Source organism: Cetorhinus maximus, chromosome 27 (assembly GCF_964194155.1).
Source record: "Cetorhinus maximus chromosome 27, sCetMax3.hap1.1, whole genome shotgun sequence".
NCBI lineage: Eukaryota > Metazoa > Chordata > Chondrichthyes > Lamniformes > Cetorhinidae > Cetorhinus > Cetorhinus maximus.
In genome coordinates, this window is record NC_135905.1 from 12,773,863 (window position 1) to 12,794,102 (window position 20,240).

The 20,240-nt window shown below is 43.5% G+C and overlaps 1 protein-coding gene across 2 annotated transcripts in view; it reads right to left on the reverse strand.

The window, feature by feature from the left end:
• Nucleotides 1–20,240, reverse strand: part of LOC144668575 (transmembrane protein 273-like) — a 74,644-nt gene that overhangs the window by 20,368 nt on the left and 34,036 nt on the right. The window contains exons 1-2 of one of the 2 annotated variants that reach the window (XR_013573518.1): nt 7,992–8,295; nt 2,237–2,293 (exon numbers count right to left, since the gene is read on the reverse strand). Coding sequence is in view for 1 of the 2 variants with exons in the window: in XM_078530740.1 (XP_078386866.1) it covers nt 2,237–2,293 (57 nt within the window). In the remaining variant the exon portion in view is untranslated. Of the gene's footprint in view, nt 1–2,236; nt 2,294–7,991; nt 8,296–20,240 lie in introns of those variants that run through there. The other variant, XM_078530740.1, reaches the window with a different exon arrangement.

Genomic DNA, 20,240 nt, shown 5'->3' on the forward strand with positions numbered 1-20,240 from the left:
CAGCATAAGCAGCAAGTGATAGACAAAGCTAAGCGACCCCACAACCAACGGATCAGATCTAAGCTCTGCAGTCCTGCTACATCCAGTTGTGAATGGTGGTGGACAATTAAACAACTCACTTGAGTAGGAGGCTCCACAAATATCCCTACCCTCAATGATGGAGGAGCCCAGCACATCAGCGCAAAAAATAAGGCTGTAGCATTTGCTACAATCTTCAGCCAGAAGTGCCGAGTGGATGATCCATCTCTGCCTCTTCCGGAGGTCCCCAGCATCACAGATGCCAGTCTTGAGCCAATTCAATTCACTCCATGTGATATCAAGAAACAGCTGAAGACGCTGGTTAGTGCAAAGACTATGGGCCCTGACAATATTCTGGCAATAGTGCTGAAGGCTTGTGCTCCAGAACTTGCCGCACCCCAAGCAAAGCAGTTCCAGCACAGCTACAATGCTGGCATCTACCCGGCAATGTGGAAAATTGCCCAGTATGTCCTGTACACAAAAAAAAAAGCAGGACAAATCCAACCCGGCCAATTACCGCCCCATCAGTCTACTCTCAATCATCAGGAAAGTAATGGAAGGGGTCACCAACAGTGCTATCAAGCAGCACTTGCTTAGCAATAACCTGCTCACTGATGCCCAGCTTGGGTTCCGCCAAGGCCACTCGGCTCCTGACCTCATTACAGCCTTGGTTCAAACATGGACAAAAGAGCTGAACTCCAGAGGTGAGGTGAGAGTGACTGCCCTTGACATCAAGGCTGCATTTGACCAGGTGTGGCATCAAGGAGCCCTAGCAAAACTGGAGTCAATGGGAATCAGGGGGAAAACTCTCCACTAGAGTTATACCCTAGCACAAAGGAAGATGGTTGTGGTTGCTGGAGGTCAGTCATTTCATCCCCAGGATAATACTGCAGGAGTTCCTCAGGTTAGTGTCCTCGACCCAACCACCTTCAGCTGCAATGACCTTCCTTCCATCATAAGGTTAGAAGTGGGGATGTTTGCTGTTGATTGCACAATGTTCAACACCATTTGCAACTCCTTAGATACTGAAGCAGCCCATGTCCAAATGCAGCAAAACCTGGACAATATTCAGGCTTGGGCTGACAAGTGGCAAGTGACATTGGTGCTACACAAGTGCCAGGCAATGCCATCTCCAACAGGAGAGAATCTAACCATTGCCCTTTGATATTCAATGGCATTACCATCACTGAATCCCCCACTATCAACATCAATTACCATTGACCAGAAACTGAACTGGACAAGCCATATAAATACTGTGGCTACAACAGCAGGTCAGGGACTGGGAATCCTGCAACGAGTAACTTACCTCCTGACTCCCCAAATCCTGTTCACTATCTATAAGGCACAAGTCAGGAGTGTGATGGAATGCTCCCCATTTGCCTGGATGAATGCAGCTCCCACAACACACAAGAAGCTTGACACCATCCTGGACAAAGCTGCCCGCTTGATTGGCACCACATCCACAAACATTCACCACCAATGCACAGTAGTAGCAGTGTGTACCATCTACAAGATGCACTGCAGGAATTCACCAAGGCTCCTTAAGCAGCATCTTCCAAAACCATGACCACTATAATCTAGAAGGACAAGGGCATTGAATAGATGGGAACACCAGCACCTGGAAGTTCTCCTCCAAGTCACTCACCATCCTGACTTGGAAATATATCACTGTTCCTTCACTGTCGCTGGGTCAAAATCCTGGAACTCCCTTCCTAACAGCACTTTGGGTGTACCTACACCACATGGACTGCAATGGTTCAAGATGGCAGCTCACCACCACCTTCTCAAGGGCAACTGGGGATGGGCAATAAATGCTGGCCCAGCCAGCGAAGCCCACATCCTGTGAATGAATAAAAAAAAAGGTCAAAGTTTGAGTTGGGTCCAGGCATCAGAACTGAAACATTCAGGCTGCAGATGGCCTTTTGGCAGGGCTGAGGGGCCCAAGAAGAGTAGATATAGCCCAAGAGGCCTAAAGCCTAACTTCCACCAATTATTCATGTTTGTTATCCTGGACTTGGTTCTGGGGTAAATCTAATAACAGCAGATATAGTCGAGAGTTTGGATACTCTGACAGCTTCTACAAAGAGGAAGTTGCAGGCATTCACTGAGACTGGACTATACAAAGTCAGAGAGCCATGTAAAGGCTTTATCTGAGTGAAGCAGAATCAGACAAGAGAGGGAGTATTTTTGGAAGCTGAACAGAGCAACAATTATTTACCTATTTCATCTTCATTCTTAGCTGCTCCATTAGCAGATGTTCTTGATGTGAAATAGTCTGCAAAATAAAATGGATTTGAAAACATCTCTAAAAATAATCAACAGAACAAAGCTATCAATCATCCATTCAGCACAGTTATCCACTTCTTCTTTGCAATGAAAACAGCACATTCCTCTCACATGATGACACCTGACAAGGATTCCGCCCACTATTGTATACATCTGTTCAATTAAATGGGTTTAAAACTGGGTGGACTAGGCATGCGATGAACCCATCCTTTCTTCATAGATGCACCTCACCCAAAAAGGTCCTTGACACCCAAGTGCCAAGGGACAAAATCTGCCCTAATTTACCTGTAACAGCTTCAAAAGAAGCCCTGTTATTGGCCAGAATTTTACTGGCAAGAATGAAGTCCTACTGTTGGGACAAAATGCGAGACCCAAACCTGCATCAGCGGACAATGGGACTACAGGGGGGCATTTTACCAGCCGATTAACAGGCACCTGCCAGGACTGTCATCTGTTTCGTTGTGCGTTTGGGGTCTAGACAGGGTTCTTTGGTGCTGGTCTATTCTCTCAAAGTAAGCCGCTTGAGACTGTAGTTTGTTAAAGGGCAAGGTATCTCAAGTGCCCAGACTACCTCAGATTACCATGGAGGAGCAAGGTATCTCAAAAATTTGAGCAACAGGTGAAGCTAGCTGTTTCACACTGCTACTAAGCAACAACAACACGAGTGGTATTCTCCACTAACAGGATGCTGCCGTCAAGCCAAAAAGACGTTCTGCCTATCACACAAATAAGTAATGTGCTATATGAATTTCAGTGCCAGTATGATGCTAGGTATGTAGGCCGTACATTCCAAAGACTGGCGGATCCTATCAAAGAGCTTGTCCCAGCTGCTACTCACAGCGGGCAAGGTACAGACCATACCCAACCAGCCCGTGCTTGAAAAAAATCACAGTGTCCAACATTAGATGTGATTCCGCAATTGGACAACAACAATCCTCAGTATGCTAAGAATTATGGTGACAACCAATTTAAGATTGTCAGTCGAGTTCATAGTGTGGCACATTTGTGGGTACTGGAAGCTACATATATCAATACACAGGACCCTGTTTTTTTGCAGACAGAGAGAACATGTACACATGTTACGTCTGTTTCAGCTAAACAAAATAACTGGCAGCCATTCACTGACTTTTTTCTTAGGGCAATACCTTGACCAATCTGGGTCAAGCCTTCTGGTTTAAATTTCAAACAATACTGGCAGTTAACTGTCAGTCACTATCAACTGGTGCATTCTCCATGGCAACGCCTCTACCAATCAGAGTCCACTTGCCAACCAATCAGTATTCTCTTCTCATATAGTGTAAATTGTTGCTTTCCCCCCTTATCTTGGTATTCTTGAGAAGAATCCTGATGAGTGTAAGACAGAAAGCTTTGATGTCTCTTTTTTTCAGCAATACTCAAGTTTTGTACTACCAAATAACTATTTAAGACCATTATTCTTTATTTAAAGCTATTATATACATATTAGGAGCTCTGTACGAAGTTGGAACTTCTGGGAATAACCCATGGCTACTGGAAGATATCGGGCTTCCCTCCCAACACCTGCCATCGCCATTTTATAAGCCCTCCAGCCTCTCAGCCCATCTCAGCTGGCTCTCTGTGCAGGTCTTATGGCCCAGTACCAGTGTCCCTGCCTCTGAGCCAGAAGCTCTGGGTTTAAGTCCCACTCCAGGACTTGTTGGCCATGGAGTAGTCTGTATAATGTGGCTCAACAGGCTGGTTTTCAGTCTGCTGATCCTTTCCAATATTCTCCAATGGGGAAAAAAGTTATTTGTGAAGACATGATGCAAAGAAGCTCCCTCTTGAAAGGAAATTCTTGCTTGTGATTTTAACGGAGCTCAATTATTGCATCGGTGCATTTAAGGAGAAGCTACATAAGCACATGAGGGAGGAAGGATTAGAACGATATGCTGATAGGGTGAGATGAAGATGGGTGGGAAAGGGCTTGAGTGGAGTATAAATGACAGAATGGCCTGTCACTGTGCTGTAGACTCTACTTCATTCTCTGTAGTTAATTTAAATGAAATCTCAACCTGTTTTACGGATTATAACAAAAATGAAACATTTCTCTGTGATGGTATATTTGTTGGGTTATTACTTTGCTGGACAATACAAGGGTAATGACTAGCTGTTTCTACAAGCTGTAGAAGTCCACATTATTGTCTGGTGAGCCAAACAGTATCCATTTACATTTTCAATTTATCCCTGTTCAGCAAAAGGGGGTTTAATGTGTTACGGTGTATGAGAGGTCATTGATACTGCTGAACAGGCATCTTGATTTCATCAAAATCAATAGCTATTCAAAGTGGTAAGGACAAACACAGCAACAACTTACAAACCTCCAAGACATCTGCACGACTCCAATTCTGGCCTCTAGAGCATCCCCAATTTTAATCGCTCCACCACTGGCGGCCGTGCCTTCAACCGCCTTGGCCCTAAGCTCTGGAATTCCCTCCCTAAACCTCCCCACCTCTCTACCTCGCTTCCTTCCTTTAGGATGCCCCTTAAGACCTACCTCTTTGGCCAAGCTTTTGGTTACATGCCCTAATTTCTCCCTACGGGCTCAGTGTCAAATTTTGTGTCATAACACACCTGGGAAGCACTTGGGACATTTTAAAGGCGTTGTATAAAAATGTAAGTTGTTGTTGTAGTTGTACAGCCCTTTCAACATAGTAAAACATCCCAAAGGTCAAAGAGGGAGGTGCTAAGGAGAATCTTAAAGGAGGAGAAAGGGGGCTGAGAGGTTTAAGGGGGGGACCCCAGAGCTTACAGCCTAAACAGCTGAAAACTCAAGTACCCATAGCGGTACGATTAAAACGGATGTTGGGCAAGAGGCCAGAATTGGAGGCGCATAGAGATCTCAGGGGATTGGAGAAGGATGCAGAGGTAGAGAGGGGCAAGGCCATGGACAGATTTGTATACAGGGATGAGAATTTAAAAATTGAGGCATTGTGGACCGGGAGCCAACGTAGGTAAGCACCGGGGTGGATGGATGATGACTATCTTCCTGTAGTCATTATGGTTTTATTTAGCGTATAATGTACCTTTAAGAATAATACGTGTTAAGAAAGATCACATGATCTGTCATGACCAATAGGAGAGTAGCGCAGGCTACCTCTGCAGCCAGTGCAGAGATAGAGTTGGAGTTGAAAGCACACGTGTAGTAGCTGCTGAGTATATTGTAAATAAACTCAATGTTTCCACCCAAGAACTGTCTGCAGATCAACTCTATCATTAATTGTAGCAACTCAGCCACCCTCACAACACTTCTGTAGCTGACTGCCTGCAAATAGTTGCCATTGTAATGTTGGGAATGTCGTTGGGCTTAAAGTCACATGTATGTTTAGAGAATTTTAAGAGGTTGCTTTTCCTCCAGACAGTGCGTAGCTCAATGATAGCATTTCACCACTTAAGAAGTGAGCAATCATATTTTAAGGATCAATTTTATGTTCAGGAGAAAGGTGAAACATCTTTGTTAAGCTTTTTGAAATGTCAAAGCAACAAAGTTTATAAGTGGTACAAATATACTGTTGTGCTAAATGCTATTCATTTACCTGTTTAATGTTAAGCAATTGTTAGTGTTGGCTTATAGCCTGAGCCTTGACCTTAAGGATTGTACATTCACCTGTCTTACAAAGGCATTTAAAATATTCCAGCAAGGCACGTACTTTCAAGTCTCACTACATTTTCCTAGATATTGAGCATGCAAAGGCACAACCTCATAGCAGGTACAAGATCCACTTGCAGGAGTGGTCGACGATCCCCACTCCTAGGAAAGCGTTGCACGTAATATACAATTCATGCCTAAAACATTGGCTTGCGGCAGCTCCAATTATAAATAATTTACTGTTTCCAGTAAGAACTCTACTGCAAAAGGAACCAGAGATGCATTTAAACAGCAAGCTTAGTAATTTCCGCTTTGCACTGACATTAAAATTACAATGTAAACCTAGAGTCCGAAACTCCGAGCGGAGTGCAGTGAGAGCCTCTAGAGGCAACATTCTCATATTCCTTCACTTTGACACACCAGTCCAATATAGGGCGAAAGCCGGTTTTCAAAATGCTCAAGGAGATTGTCGGACCACTTGGACACTTTTTAATCCTGACCTCAAATTAAATATTCAAAGACTGGGGACTCTCCCCTCCCCACTCTTCAGATATTCAAATATCTTTGCTCTGCCAATAAATGTATTGAGATATCTGTACCATTTTCTCTCAAACAAGACCCAAGATATTCCAGAAGCTCAGCAAAATGTAAAGGGCTCTGCCTGGCTGGAGAATGGGCTAGTACTACTGGCCTCAGGCAGCGTGTTAGTATGGCGTTGTATAGTGGATACTGTATCAATATAGTGCAAAGTGTAGCCAGTAGATTCTAGCTATAGGGAGCTTGACAGGGTAGATACTGAGAGGTTGTTTCCTCTTGTCGGAGAGTCTAGGACCAGAGGGCATGACCTCAGACTAAGGGGTCATCCATTTAAGATAGAGATGAGGAGGAATTTCTTCTCTCAGAGGGTAGTGAATCTGTGGAATTCTCTACCATAGAGGGCTGTAGAGGCTGGGTCGTTAAGTATATTCAAGGCTGAGATAGACAGATTTTTAATCAGTAAGGGAATGAAGGGTTATGGGGAAAAGGCAGGAAAATGGAGTTGAGGATTATCAGATCAGCCACAATCTCATTGAATGGCAGAGCAGGCTCGATGGGCCAAATGGCCTACTTCTGCTCCTACGTCTTAAACTGGTGTCTGCAGGTCACTTGGAGATTCACAACAAAGAGACTCTGTGCATGGGTGCTTAGGCAGTTAGTTTTTACGATAGGGGGAGAGGGGACAAGAACTTCTTTCTGACACTAAAAAGATTTCACATTGGATTTGAGAGCTGCCCAGTGCTCCAACAGTCTGCTGGCACATTTTAGAAATGTGGTTTGCATACAGGCCAAAGTTGCACTGCAGTAAGTGCGCAAGCCAAGTGATGTGAGATGACTTTGGGTAGACTCGGGTGTGCTGGGACCTCAGGTGTGTTCTAACTTGACTCTTACCACCTGCTGCCAGCTATAATGGGGGAGGTACAATCAAAATTGTGGTCTGGACCATCTACATTGTGAACACAAATAATTATGTAATTAAGTAGAGATCAAGGAGGGGAGGTGGAGTGAGAGCAGGATATCGTTACACAGGAAAAGGCTATATTGTATCTGGAATGGGTGATTAAATTTCAGGTTAAATATGAGTGCAATTATTAAGATTGTACAGAGCTTGATTATTTGGCCGAGGACCAAGAGAACTATTTACTTGGATTGAGTTTAGATTCTTATAGTTACTTGAATAAAACATACGTTTCACTGGGTTTAGCTGTAAGAACTTTTGAGACAGCCTTAATTGGGAAGGTTCCTGACTCCCTCGTTTTTGAAGCAACTTGGAGACGAATCAAACTTTCAAGCTGCAAAATTCGGAGAAATCTGAGACCTTTGAAGAACCTCTCCAGGTTCCAAACAGACAATAACTATTCGAGGTGAAGGATGGCTATATTTGAATTAATCAAATTCATTGTGGCCTGGTCTGGATACAGAGAAGCAAATAACACATTGACTACAGCACTAATAAAGTACAAGGCAGTAGCAGCAGATACTCATGTAAAACTGCCGCGAAATGATCAGTTATAGCATAACACTATACATTTTCTCTTTCTCTCACCCCCTATTTCCATCTTTGTTCCAGTTTCGCCTCTCTTTGGATCCACAGCTTGTTGTGCAGATATCTCAGGCTGCAGAAAGTCTTGCAGCTGTTCTTCCTTGTTTCAGTCCTCGACCAACTTCCTGGATTAACATTCAGGACTTTTTAACTGTTTCATGGTGGGATATGGTGGGAGCAGCCTGGTTTTGATTTGTCCTAAATTGCAGAAGTTTCTTTCGCTTTAAAACTCAACCACAAGGGTGAAAGTTTGCTTTGCATCATAAAGTAAACTCAATTACAACACAGAAGGAGGCGATTTGCCTGACTGCCTGCTTCTCTTCTGTGGTTATGTCCATGCACGGGTGTCCCTGGAGAGAAAGCACGCGATGTCCTCTATTTGATGTCTCCCACAATCGGTGAGCTCTGGGGGGTGGTGGCGGGTGGCGAGGGGGGTGTGCGGGTGGGGGTGGGAAAACTAGGGTACATTATCAACCCCGAGGATGACATTTTAATTTAGTAAGGTTTCTTTAAAGTTTCGGTATGTTTTTGTTTTGTTTGTTTTTGTTACAGTGGGTTAGTAGTGCCCCTTTCGAATGGGGCAATGAATTGGTAATGAGTTTAATAAAAGAGTTACTTTCCCTGTTACACCTCTGCTGACTTTCTGAAGAGGCTTCCATTGTCGTGCCATTTCTCTATATCCATTTAAGTTTTAATTTTTTTAAACACCTACTCTCCTTTCATAAGCTAATGGCAGGGGAAATGAGAAAAATATGTTTTGCTGGAAAAAAGACTTCTTTTGTTGAAGCTTTTCATCTTGCACTCATCAGGACAATTTTCAAGAATACCAAATGTAAAGGGAACAACAATTTATACTATATGAGAGGAGAGTGTTAATTGGTTGGCAACTAGGGTCTGAATAAGTGAATCAGTATTCCTCGAACTTAAGAACTCAGCAACTTGCTCAGTTGAGTTCAGTTTTAATGACACCATGTATGCCCAATAGATGGTGTTACCATGGGATCCTGTCCAGGCCCAGCCCTTGCAAACATCTTTGTTGGGTTCCATGAGAAACATGTCTTCGATGGAATGACATCCAACCGCCTACCCCTTGCATATTTCCAACATGTTCGCTATATTTAAATCCTCAGCTACATGTAATAATTTCCTCACATGTCTTAATGGGCTCCATCCTGTGCTCAAATTCACCTTTGAAATGGAGCAGTCAAATGAACTCCCTTTCCTTGATGTACTAGTTGAAAAATCTGCCAGGGGGTTCTCTACCTTGGTCTACCACAAGACTACCTTCTCTGATCAAAATACGCATTAGGATCCTTACAGTTCCACACATTATAAGACTGGCCTTATCAGCAACCTTGTAAATAGGGCACAGGCCATCTGCTTCCTTGATGCCAAAATAGGGCACATCAAAGGCACCCTTGTGGGATAATGGCTGCCCCTGATCAGATTATTTCACACTGTATATTGCGCAAACTCATGAACAGGCCTAAGGCCATCACTTTCGGTCCTGAAAAGTGCCCAGTCTACCTCAGATTACCCTGAAAGGGCAAGGTATCTCAAAACTTTGAGCAACAGGTGAAGCTAGCTGTTTCACGTTGCTACTGTGCAGTAGCAACACGAGTGGTATTCGCCACTAACAGGATGCTGCCTCCAAGCCAAAAAGACATTCTGCCTATCGCACAATTGGGTAATGTGGCATATGAATTTCAGTGACAGTGTACATCCCAAAATACATTGGCAATCATATAAAACAGCATGTCCCTTCCACTGTTCACAATGGGCAAAGTACAGACCGTATCCAACCAGCCCACACTTAAAAACAGTGTCCAACATTAAATGTGATTCCGCGATTGGGCAACATTTGCTAAATAATGCTCAGTGTGCTAAGAATTACGCTGACAACCAATTTAAAATTGTCAGTTGGGCTCACAGTGTGGTGTATTTGTGTGTACTGGAAGCTACATATGTTAATACACAGGGCCCTGTTCTTTTCAGACAGAAAGAACATGTTCACACATTGTGTCTGTTTCAGCTAAACAAAATAAGTTTGCTGGTTCATTCCTCAGGCAATGCCTTGACCAATGAGAGTCCACTTGCCAACCAATCAGCTCTTTCTTCTCAGATAGTGCAAATCATTGTTCCCTTTACATTTGATATTCTTACGAATTGTCCTGCTGAGCACAAGATGAACAGCTTCAACATGGATGTCCCTTATCTCAGCAAGACTCAAGTTCTGTCCTAACCAATGAGAATATGATTTGCACATGTTATGACTTGGAATGCGCTACCTGAAAGTGAACAGATTCAGTAGTATCTTTCAAAAGGTAATTACATATATACTTGAAAAGGAGAAATTTGCAGAGATTAGGAAAGAGCAGGGGATTGGGTCTGATTGGATAGCTTTCTTAAGAGCAAGCACAATGGGTAGAATGGCCTACTTCAGTGCTACACCATTCTATACTTCCGTTGAGGACTTTGCTTCCCTCGTTATGTTTGGTGGAGCATTTTCTGTCGTAACAGCCCAAAAAACGCTATTTTCCTAACTTCGCCTCCAGCTGCTCCGACGATGACCTCAAATTTAATGGAGTTAAATTTTAACTCTGCCACCGGGGTTGGAACTTGGATGACCAGCTGCCCATTGTAGAATTGGTATGATTTTCACCCCACTGCTATCAACATCATATCATGCTCCTCAGAAGGAAAAATAATCAAAGTGGTGGCAATGCCAAGCAACACAGCGGCTACCATTCCTGCCACGTACACAGCACATTGGCTGATATTGCAAAGCATTCAGGGGAATGAGCCCCAGGGTTAACAGTTGAGAGTTGGCAACCTTGGCAAACACTGGCACTGGCACTATGTTGCAGGTGTCCTTACTACAGATTGTAAATTGGTTCTCTGCTGATGCAGACCAAATGCATATTTAGTTGGGGGAGATGGTGGTGTAGTGGTAATGTCACTGAACTAGTAATCCCTATAGACCCAGGCTAATGCTCTGGGGATGTGGGTTCAAATCTCACCAAGGCCACTGGTGGAATTTAAATTTAATTAACAATTCTGGAATGAAAAGCTAGTCTCAGTGGTGGTGACCATGAAGACTATTGTCAATTGTTGTAAAAACCCATCTGGTTCATTAATGTCCTTTAGGGAAAGAAATCTGCCATCCTTATCTGGTCTGGCCTGCATGTGACTCCAGACCCACAGCAATGTGGTTGACTCTTAACTGCCCTCTGCAATGGCCTCACGAGCCAATTAGGGCTGGGTAACAAATGCTGGCCTTGCCAGCGATGCCCACATCCCATGAAAGAATAAATAAAAATGTATTTTGTAAATTTCTATGGAATCTGCTTCAAACGCTCTTTCAGGTAATGTGTTCCAGATCTTAACATACCTCTGTATGAAAAAAATTCACCATATCTCCCCCCGTAATTCTTTTGCCAATTACTTTAAATCTGTGACCTTTGATTAGTGGCCAGCCTGCCGGTGAACGTGCTGACAAAGAAGTCCATGAGCGCCTCACACATTCTGGAGATGAGGGTTGAAGACGCAGGGGGGATTTAAGAAAAATGGTTTGCAGAGAAAAGAAGCCTGGTGTTATCTTTGCCTTCCAGGATGATCCTGAACTAGTGAGCAGTTTTGGTAGATGGGAGCAGGACCTGATAATGCTTTATGTGGTTCAGCCATATTGGCGGTGAATGGCTAAGCCAGTTGGCTGCTATATCTATTCAAGTCTGTGTCTCTTGGATTTAAGGGAGCAGAGAAGAGGGCTGTACCGGAGGGAATAGCCAGGGTGAGAAAGAGTAGCTGTTTCAATGGGACTAGGGCATCAAAGATGGAGGTGAGGGTGTGGTTGAGCAGATTGGTAGCGCTATGTATTCTTATTGCCTTTTAGTTACCAGATGTTAGTAATAATCTCACTTTAAGCTTGGAAAGATCAGAACTCCCTATCTTTAACTTGGCATGCTTCCTTGTAAAAAAGAAGGACCGGTTTGAACTGGTTCTGTTACACATCACATCGGTCTCCAGTGCAGCTGTGAAATGTGGCCCCCCGGAATACTTACACATAACAATTAGTTCATAGCTTATTAGTTTCTAGCTCTTCTCAGATGTTTACAGATAATGCAACAACATATAACAGGTAGCTGTGGAAATGTCGTGGAGAATGGGGAGTCAAAGGCTAGACAGTTGGGATCTTGAAAGCACAGATGTAAGTAAATTGGGGATGTGCATTTTTTGAGGGGCAGACAAAGAATTCGTCTCCTGGACACTGTTGTGAATGACCCAGGAGGAAACTAACACGGGACGGCGGAGTTGGATGGAACCTCCAGGAATATCTCCAACCAACACTGGTAACAGTGTGGCTCATTCCTACACTTAGATGACACCCCCTTGCAGTATGGATACTGTTATCAGTTCCCAATGCTGCGTCCTCTCTGGACGGCATTGTCGCTTAGTGGCAGACCTGGGCGGGGTGGGGGGGGGCAACTTGTTGTGCTCTACACTAAGTTGAATTTGTACCCAGGCCTCTCAGGCTTCCCGATTTGAGAATTCAGTTTCAGATTTCAAAAGCTGTGATGGGGCAAGTGAGCTCATGTTGGAAATGGTTGCTGCCAGTTTTCAAACCACAGGAGATCACAAGGGAGTATTTTCTTTAAGTGTGGGGATCAAACAGCGGAATCTGTTTGCCTCAATATTCAGAAGATAGTCCATGAAGAAGAACAATTGGTGGAGCATTTGCCTGATAAGGTACAAGAAGTAAGCTATAACAGCAAAATCGCGTCCCAAATATTGGACTTAATTTCCCACCAGGAGGGGCTCCAATTTCAATCCATAAAAATGAATGGGTGGAAAATGGTGGGGAATATCCTCCTGAATTCCTAGTATGTGTTCCAGGTAGAAAAGGCTCCAAACCCTGTAAAATCACCCTGTAAATTCTGCACTTTAGTGCGGGGTTCAGAACATTGCAAGTGTTTGATTCCACTGGGTTTGCAACTAAAATTGGCTTCACTGTTGTTTCAATCACTATAATAATCCTTAAGCACTGTGGAATGCATGAGTGGAGCAGGCTATAATAAATAAATCATTTTGACGTAAGCAACAATATTACTACTGATTGAAGTATTCTGAGACAAGACAAAGGAGACTTTGCAAGATGTGAAAGCACAGCAGCAGCTGTTGATGGGCCTGGGGGTGTTGAGGGATGGACCGGGGAGTTTGCAATAGAAAGTCTCTGGGAAAAGCAATGCACTCATGTTTGCAACCTCGCCAGGCAACTTGGTAAAAGTTCTCATTAAAGTGCTTATTTTCATTTTACTAATGTTTAGAACTTAAGACCAGCCCTGCAGTCACATTTTCCCTAAGGATTTTTGTCGAGGGTGGGTGCAGAGTTAGGGAAAGTTGTAGTTGTTCTGAGAAGAGGAAGGACAGAATGGGCATGGGAATGGTCAGGAGACGTCATGGGTGCACAAGGCAGGGGCGAGATTGGGGGCAGAGTGCACCAAAGGTGAGTGAAGATTACAGGCGATCAATTCCTCTCCCTCCCTGCCTCCTCAGAAGGTTTACAAAAGGAAAGGGTATCTTCAGAATCTTGCTGGGATAACTGCTGTTATTTAAAGCTTACATGGAGCTTATAATGCCTTAAATAATAGAGGCTCAGTGTTATAGGAGAGACCTGTAGGATTGTAAATTAAAACTTGCTTTAAGCTGCTTAAGTGCAGTTTAGACCAATACGAGTTGTTGATCCAGGCACAGGTGCGGGTATGCTGATGCTGTTCAGACAGATGCACTAATTGCAGTATAGAACTCATGCATTCACACGACGATACAGGTCAATCTACTTCATACCTGTGTATTTACTTAACAAACATCTAGCACCATGAGTGACCAAGGAAGTAAAACATTTGCACACTGTGCTTTTCGCCTTAGCATTTTACCAACAAACTCTCAAAAAGGTTAGAGCCCATATGCACACACCACACGTGAGTATTAGTTTGAGATAACAAGCCCAGTGAGTGTCTACTATTCCTTTTTTATTTACGAATCTTGAAATGCCATTAACCATTCCTGGACTGCCAACTAGGCAGGTGTGGTTTGCAGCTAATGTATTGAACACCACTGGCTTAGCACAGGAAATACTTCTCATAATTGGAAAAGCACAGAAAGGAGCTTAAAGCCAGCCCCTGCTTCTGGCTGGGAACAGGCGGAGGATAGGAGGGAGTAATGGCCAGTCAGCTGGTAGAGCGAGCAGGAAGGAGAAAGTTACCTTTGAAAGTAAGTTTGAGGCTCAAATTGGGACAGAGGTGAAGTGGGAGCGGCAGCAAGGGGGAACATTTTGGTAATTCAATCCAATTTCAATTGAATTTCCAGTTTATTGTCCATACAGAAATTCATTTCGGGTACATTGTTCGTTTGTTAAAAAATTACACAGAAATGAGAAATAATAGTAAAAGGGAAGAAAATGACCCCATCACAGGTGTGAAAACCTATTCTAATGCATTAAAATAATCAGCCAGTGAGTCCCAATAAGTGCATATCCTCATCCATACATCAAACTCCTGCTAAAAGTTCTTCTAGAGAATAGCACAAAAGAGTTCAGGAACTGATTTGTCCTGCATCTGAGGGATTGTAGCCTTTTGAATGCAAGTAGCAGTAATAAGGAGGCAAAGGGTGATTCTAATTGTTCATGACACTCTTGTCAAAATTTTTCGTGGGTGAATTCCATCAGAAAAGATCTCTTTGAATAACCTTCCTGCCTGGTTCAATAATCCCTGTACCCTTAAAGAGTCTGCTTTCCTAAAACAACAGTACTAGGCAAGACATCCCAAAAGGATAGCATGCTCAACTACGGCTGTATAGAAGAATTTCATAATTGTGGGATCGCCTCAAAGGTATTTTAAGTTTTTGAGGTAGTATAATCATGTGTGTCCATTGGCCAGCACACCTATACACTGTTCCCTCCAACTCAACTTATTATTCTACCTTAATACCTGGATACTCGTGGTTAGCAACTATCTCAATGTCCACATCATGAACCTTTACGGGAACGATATCATTAACGGGCTGTTTCTGATGATGCTATGGAGAACAGGGCTATTTTCCATGGAATAGCAATTTGGAGGTTCTGTTGGGAGGTGAGCATAATACATGGGATGTTTTACAGTGTGCCAGAAATAGTGTGATCCAAACACACTGATGGAAATGGTGTGACACACAGGAAATATGGATACTCCATGCAAGACCTCTTTATAGACATATATAATGCACATTAATATACATCTGGCACTTTGGAGGTTTAGCCTTTCGGATATGCAGAACGCCACAGAAAAAAACCCTGTCAGGCATTAACAATTCCCAATATTCCTGGAGAAATGGCCCCTCAGATCCTTATAGCATTTAGGGAATCAATTTGCTGCACACAATCTGGGCAAGTGAAAAGTGACACGGTGCTCACAGAGAAGCATTGATAGCTGTTGTGAGGAAGTGCTGCGATTAACCTAAAATCCTGGCTGACAGCAAGGAATGCCAGTGAAGGGAAGTAAAGGGCAGATAATGTTTTGACTTTAATCAATGCTAAGTGGGATTTAATAATCCAGCAAATGATTCCTTATTAAAATATTAAATCATTGTTTCAATTCCAAACATGCTAAAGTGCAGCTGCTAAAAACTAGATTCTTCCCCTCTCTGTAAATCTCAGTTGTGCACGGAGAACCGAGTGCAGTATACTTGATTGCGGCAAGTGTAGGAAGTTCAGTTATAGCTGTAATGTTATGGACAAGGTAATTATCATGAAACATGTCTGTAACGTACCAGTGAACCTCTGGTTGAATCCTGAGCTGTTAAGTTCTGATGCCCTCTCGCTAGCGCATTGCCGATGGAAAGTGTGAACATAACAGCGTGAGGGGCTAAGGCTATAACACAGCAGCAAAGTTTAATTTGGCAAGCTCCTTCTGCTTAAACATTTAATGCTACATGCCATACAAACAGTCTGCTGTGAGCATTTGACATTTGGTGAAGTCATGGATCCCAGTGTCAAATCAATCATGTAAAATGTGTTATACAATTTTGACATTTTGATCTAGATTTATCTAATGCACATGTGGAGCCTGATTTTTGTTCCCCCTACATAATTGCAAGCACATATCAGGGCCATAAATTTGCATGTTGTCACCCCTCCCCCATTCCTGCCTGCACCATATGTGCTAGAATTGACTTCTCATCTTTGTGTCACATTTTTAAAGCCTTCAAACTTTTTTTGGAGCTGCCTGAGAGGTGTTAGACTTGTCTGCTCTCCCAGGTGGGCACAAGAGATTCCATAGCACTAATCAAAGAGCAGGAGATCAGCTCTCACTAGTGAGCTGGCCAATATTTATCCCTCAATAAACATCACTAAAACACATTTTCCAGGCATTATCTCATTGCTGTTTGTGGGAGCTTGTTGTCTACACGTGGCCTGTTGTATTTCCTACATTACAACAATGACGATATTTCAAAAATACTTGGCTGTAAAGCACATTGGGACACACTATATAAGGGAAAGTCTTTATTTTTCTCTCTATAGCTTATGTCTTCTTAAACACTTATACAATCTTGCCCTGTACCACCCTGCTGTGAAAATAGCAGCTCACTATGCTTACTGCAAATAGCAATATAGCGGTCAAACTGCAAGTCAAACTAATACTGGAATCAGATGTCAAAGGTGCTTAATGTTGGAAATCCTTTTCAGGCCTGGCTGCTTGATGCTTTGTGCATTTCATATCAAACAGCACCTGTCAGCCTCTAAACTAAAATACTATCCGCTTACAAAGTAAAATGGCCCATAATAAAAGGGGGAATGCCTGAGGTATTACTCAGAGATGTTGCACGGCGCTGGTCAGTATTGAGATGCATCAGCTGGTCAACCTCAATGAACTAGCAACAAGTACAATGGCACTCAATTCATCACCAGAATGACATCAGTCTCAAAACTGGCACACAGGATGATCAAACTACTTCAGAATTTACTTAACAGAACAAGGTGACAAATCTAACAATGCAACGAATCTAACTTTATCAGCTGCTTATGACACTCACACTCATGGGCCTAACATTTAGCTCTGCATATTCTGTCAACTCGTTCTTGAATTGATGTCTGTTGTGGTTCTCCATACATGCTTGCTGTGTGGTATTTCATTGATTTACTGGATTTTGTACTTGTGTTGTGCAATAATAAGTTTCATGCTGGTGACTGCCAGTGCTGAACAATCAGTACTTCTCAAATAAAGACTCATACAGACTCGAAACGTTAACTTTGTTTCTCTCTCCACAGATGCTCCAGATCTGCTGAGTTTTTCTAGCATTTTCTGTTTTTAATTCAGATTTCCAGCATCCACAGTATTTTGCTTTCAATCAGCACTTCTCATTCTTTTAACATTTTGTAACTCCCACCCTCCTTGCTAAACCACAAGAACTATTTTTAAAAAACACTGTTTCACTGTATCATATTGCGGCATCAAAACTAGGTCAATACTGGTTGGCATAAGGAATTCCCATTGGGATTTTATCCTGGCCCTTGACTGGGTAATAACTCATTGTGTGATCATGGTTGCTATGTCATTCTAAGATATGGAGCCAATATGGATGTACTACAAGCAACACTATCCAAATTTACACCAGAGCTAATTTCAATGTAGTCCTAAGTGAACAGTATCTTTGGTTGCCAAGGGTATCCAAGTAAGACCTATAAGTTACAACCGCTATAGCAAACCCGTACTGGCTCTGTTATCAGAGGATTGGTAGCAGTCTCACCTCTGGGTCAGAATGATGAAAGTTAAGCCCCAGAGACTTGAACGTATAATCTAGGCTGACACTGCAATGCAGTCCTGAGGGAGTGCTGCACTGTCGGAGATGCTGGCTTTCAGATGAGACATAAGACCCTGACTGTAATCTTAGGTGGATGGCAAAGGGTCTCATGGCACAATTTCAGAGGTAGCTAGGGTGGGGGAAGGTTCTCCCTGGTGTTCTGGCCAATATTTTTCCATCAAGCAACATCATATAAAAGATAAAAAATACCTGGAAAAACTCAGCAGGTCTGGCAGCATTTGCGGAGAGGAGCACAGTTAACGTTTCGAGTCCGTATGACTCTTTAACAGAAGTAAATAAAAATAGAAGAGAGGTGAAATATAAGCTGGTTTAAGGAGGGGGTGGGGTGGGACAAGTAGAGCTGGATAGAGGGCCAGTGATAGGGGGAGATAGCCAAAAGATGTCATAGACAAAAGGACAAAGAGGTGTTGAAGGTGGTGATATTATCTAAGGAATGCTCTAATTAAGGGTAGAAAGCAGGACAAGCAAGGTACAGATAGCCCTAGTGGGGGTGAGGTGGGGTGAAGGGAAGGGATCGAAATAGGCTGAAGGGCAGAGATAAAACAATGGATGGAAATACATTTAAAAATAATGGAAATAGGTGGGAAAAGAAAATTCTATATAAATTATTGGAAAAAAAAGGGGGATCGGAAAGGGGGTGGGGATGGAGGAGAGAGTTCATGATCTAAAATTGTTGAACTCAATATTCAGACTGGAAGGCTGTAAAGTGCCTAGTCGGAAGATGAGGTGCTGTTCTTCCAGTTTGCGTTGAGCTTCACTGGAACATTGCAGCAGGCCAAGGACGGACATATGGGCATGAGAGCAGGGTGGAGTGTTGAAATGGCAAGCGACAGGGAGGTCTGGCTCATGCTTGCGGACAGACTGAAGGTGTTCTGCAAAGCGGTCACCCAGTCTGCCTTTAGTCTCTCCACTGCGGAGGAAACCGCATTGGGAGCAACGAATGCAGTAGACTAAATTGAGGAAGTGCATATGAAATGCTGCTTCACTTGAAAGGAGTGTTTGGGCCCTCGGACGGTGAGGAGAGGGGAAGTTAAGGGGCAGGTGCTGCACCTTCTACGGTTGCATGGGAAGGTGCCGTGGGAGGAGGTTGAGGTGTAGGGGGTGATGGAGGAGTGGACCAAGGTGTCCCGGAGGGAACGATCCCTGTGGAATGCCACCGGGGGTGGGGGGGTGGTGAAGGGAAGATGTGTTTGGTGGTGGCATCATGCTGGAGTTGGCGGAAATGGCGGAGGATGATCCTTTGAATGCGGAGGCTGGTGGGGTGATAAGTGAGGACAAGGGGGACCCTATCATGTTTCTGGGAGGGAGAGGAAGGTGTGAGGGCGGATGCGCGGGAGATGGGCCGGACACGGCTGAGGGCCCTGTCAACCACCGTGGGTGGAAAACCTCGGTTAAGGAAGAAGGAGGACATGTCAGAGGAACTGTTTTTGAAAGTGGCATCATCAGAACAGATGCAATGGAGGCGAAGGAACTGAGAGAATTACAAGCCTACCGACTCCCACAGCTACCTCGACTACAGCTCCTCACACCCCGCTTCCTGTAAGGACTCCATCCCATTCTCTCAGTTCCTTCGCCTCCGTCGCATCTGTTCTGATGATGCCACTTTCAAAAACACTTTCCTACGTTACAACAATATCTGACACTTCAAAACTATTTAATTGGCAATAAAGCATTCTGGGACACCCTGAGGCTATATAGATGCAAGCCTTATTTTCTTAACCAATGGTAAATAGAGGCCCTTATTGCTAAACCAAACTGTACGGTTCCCTCATGTAACTTCTGTTTGCCACATTTGTGACCTTATTTGGTGGGTGTCAGGAGAGACTGAAATGACCAAAGCGTTATTTCCGAGTTTCTTGGAGATTTGTGCAGCATGACCAGTCTCACAAAATAGAGTTTCACTTCCTCCAAACAAACTCTCAATGCACTGAAATCAGACAGCCTTTTGCTAGTCATGGCAGGAAAGCTGCAGAGAACAGGATGTATGGATGAGAAAATGCCAGACACCACCTTCTGAATAATGTAAGTGCGTTAGTGTGAATAAAATGTGAGAAGAATGTTCATATGCCAGTGCCTTGGATAATGTTTGTGGTAGAAAGGGTTAATATTAAATATGCAAACATATAGTCTACATCACCAGTGATGTAAGATCACATGACAACAAAGCATGGAGAGAGCTGGTTCTGTGTAGAGCCTCATGCTAGGTTTATACTGTAAATAGCATAATGTTCAATAAAAGGTAGAAATTGCTAACAGTGCATTGCCTCCAGCATCTTCATTAAGTACAGACCTACAACTACCACATCTAAGACCCACAACAATAATAACAGGATGCCCCCTTGCTTGGGGCTCACTATGCTGATTCTTCCTGTTCTGCGGGCTCAGTTGATACCC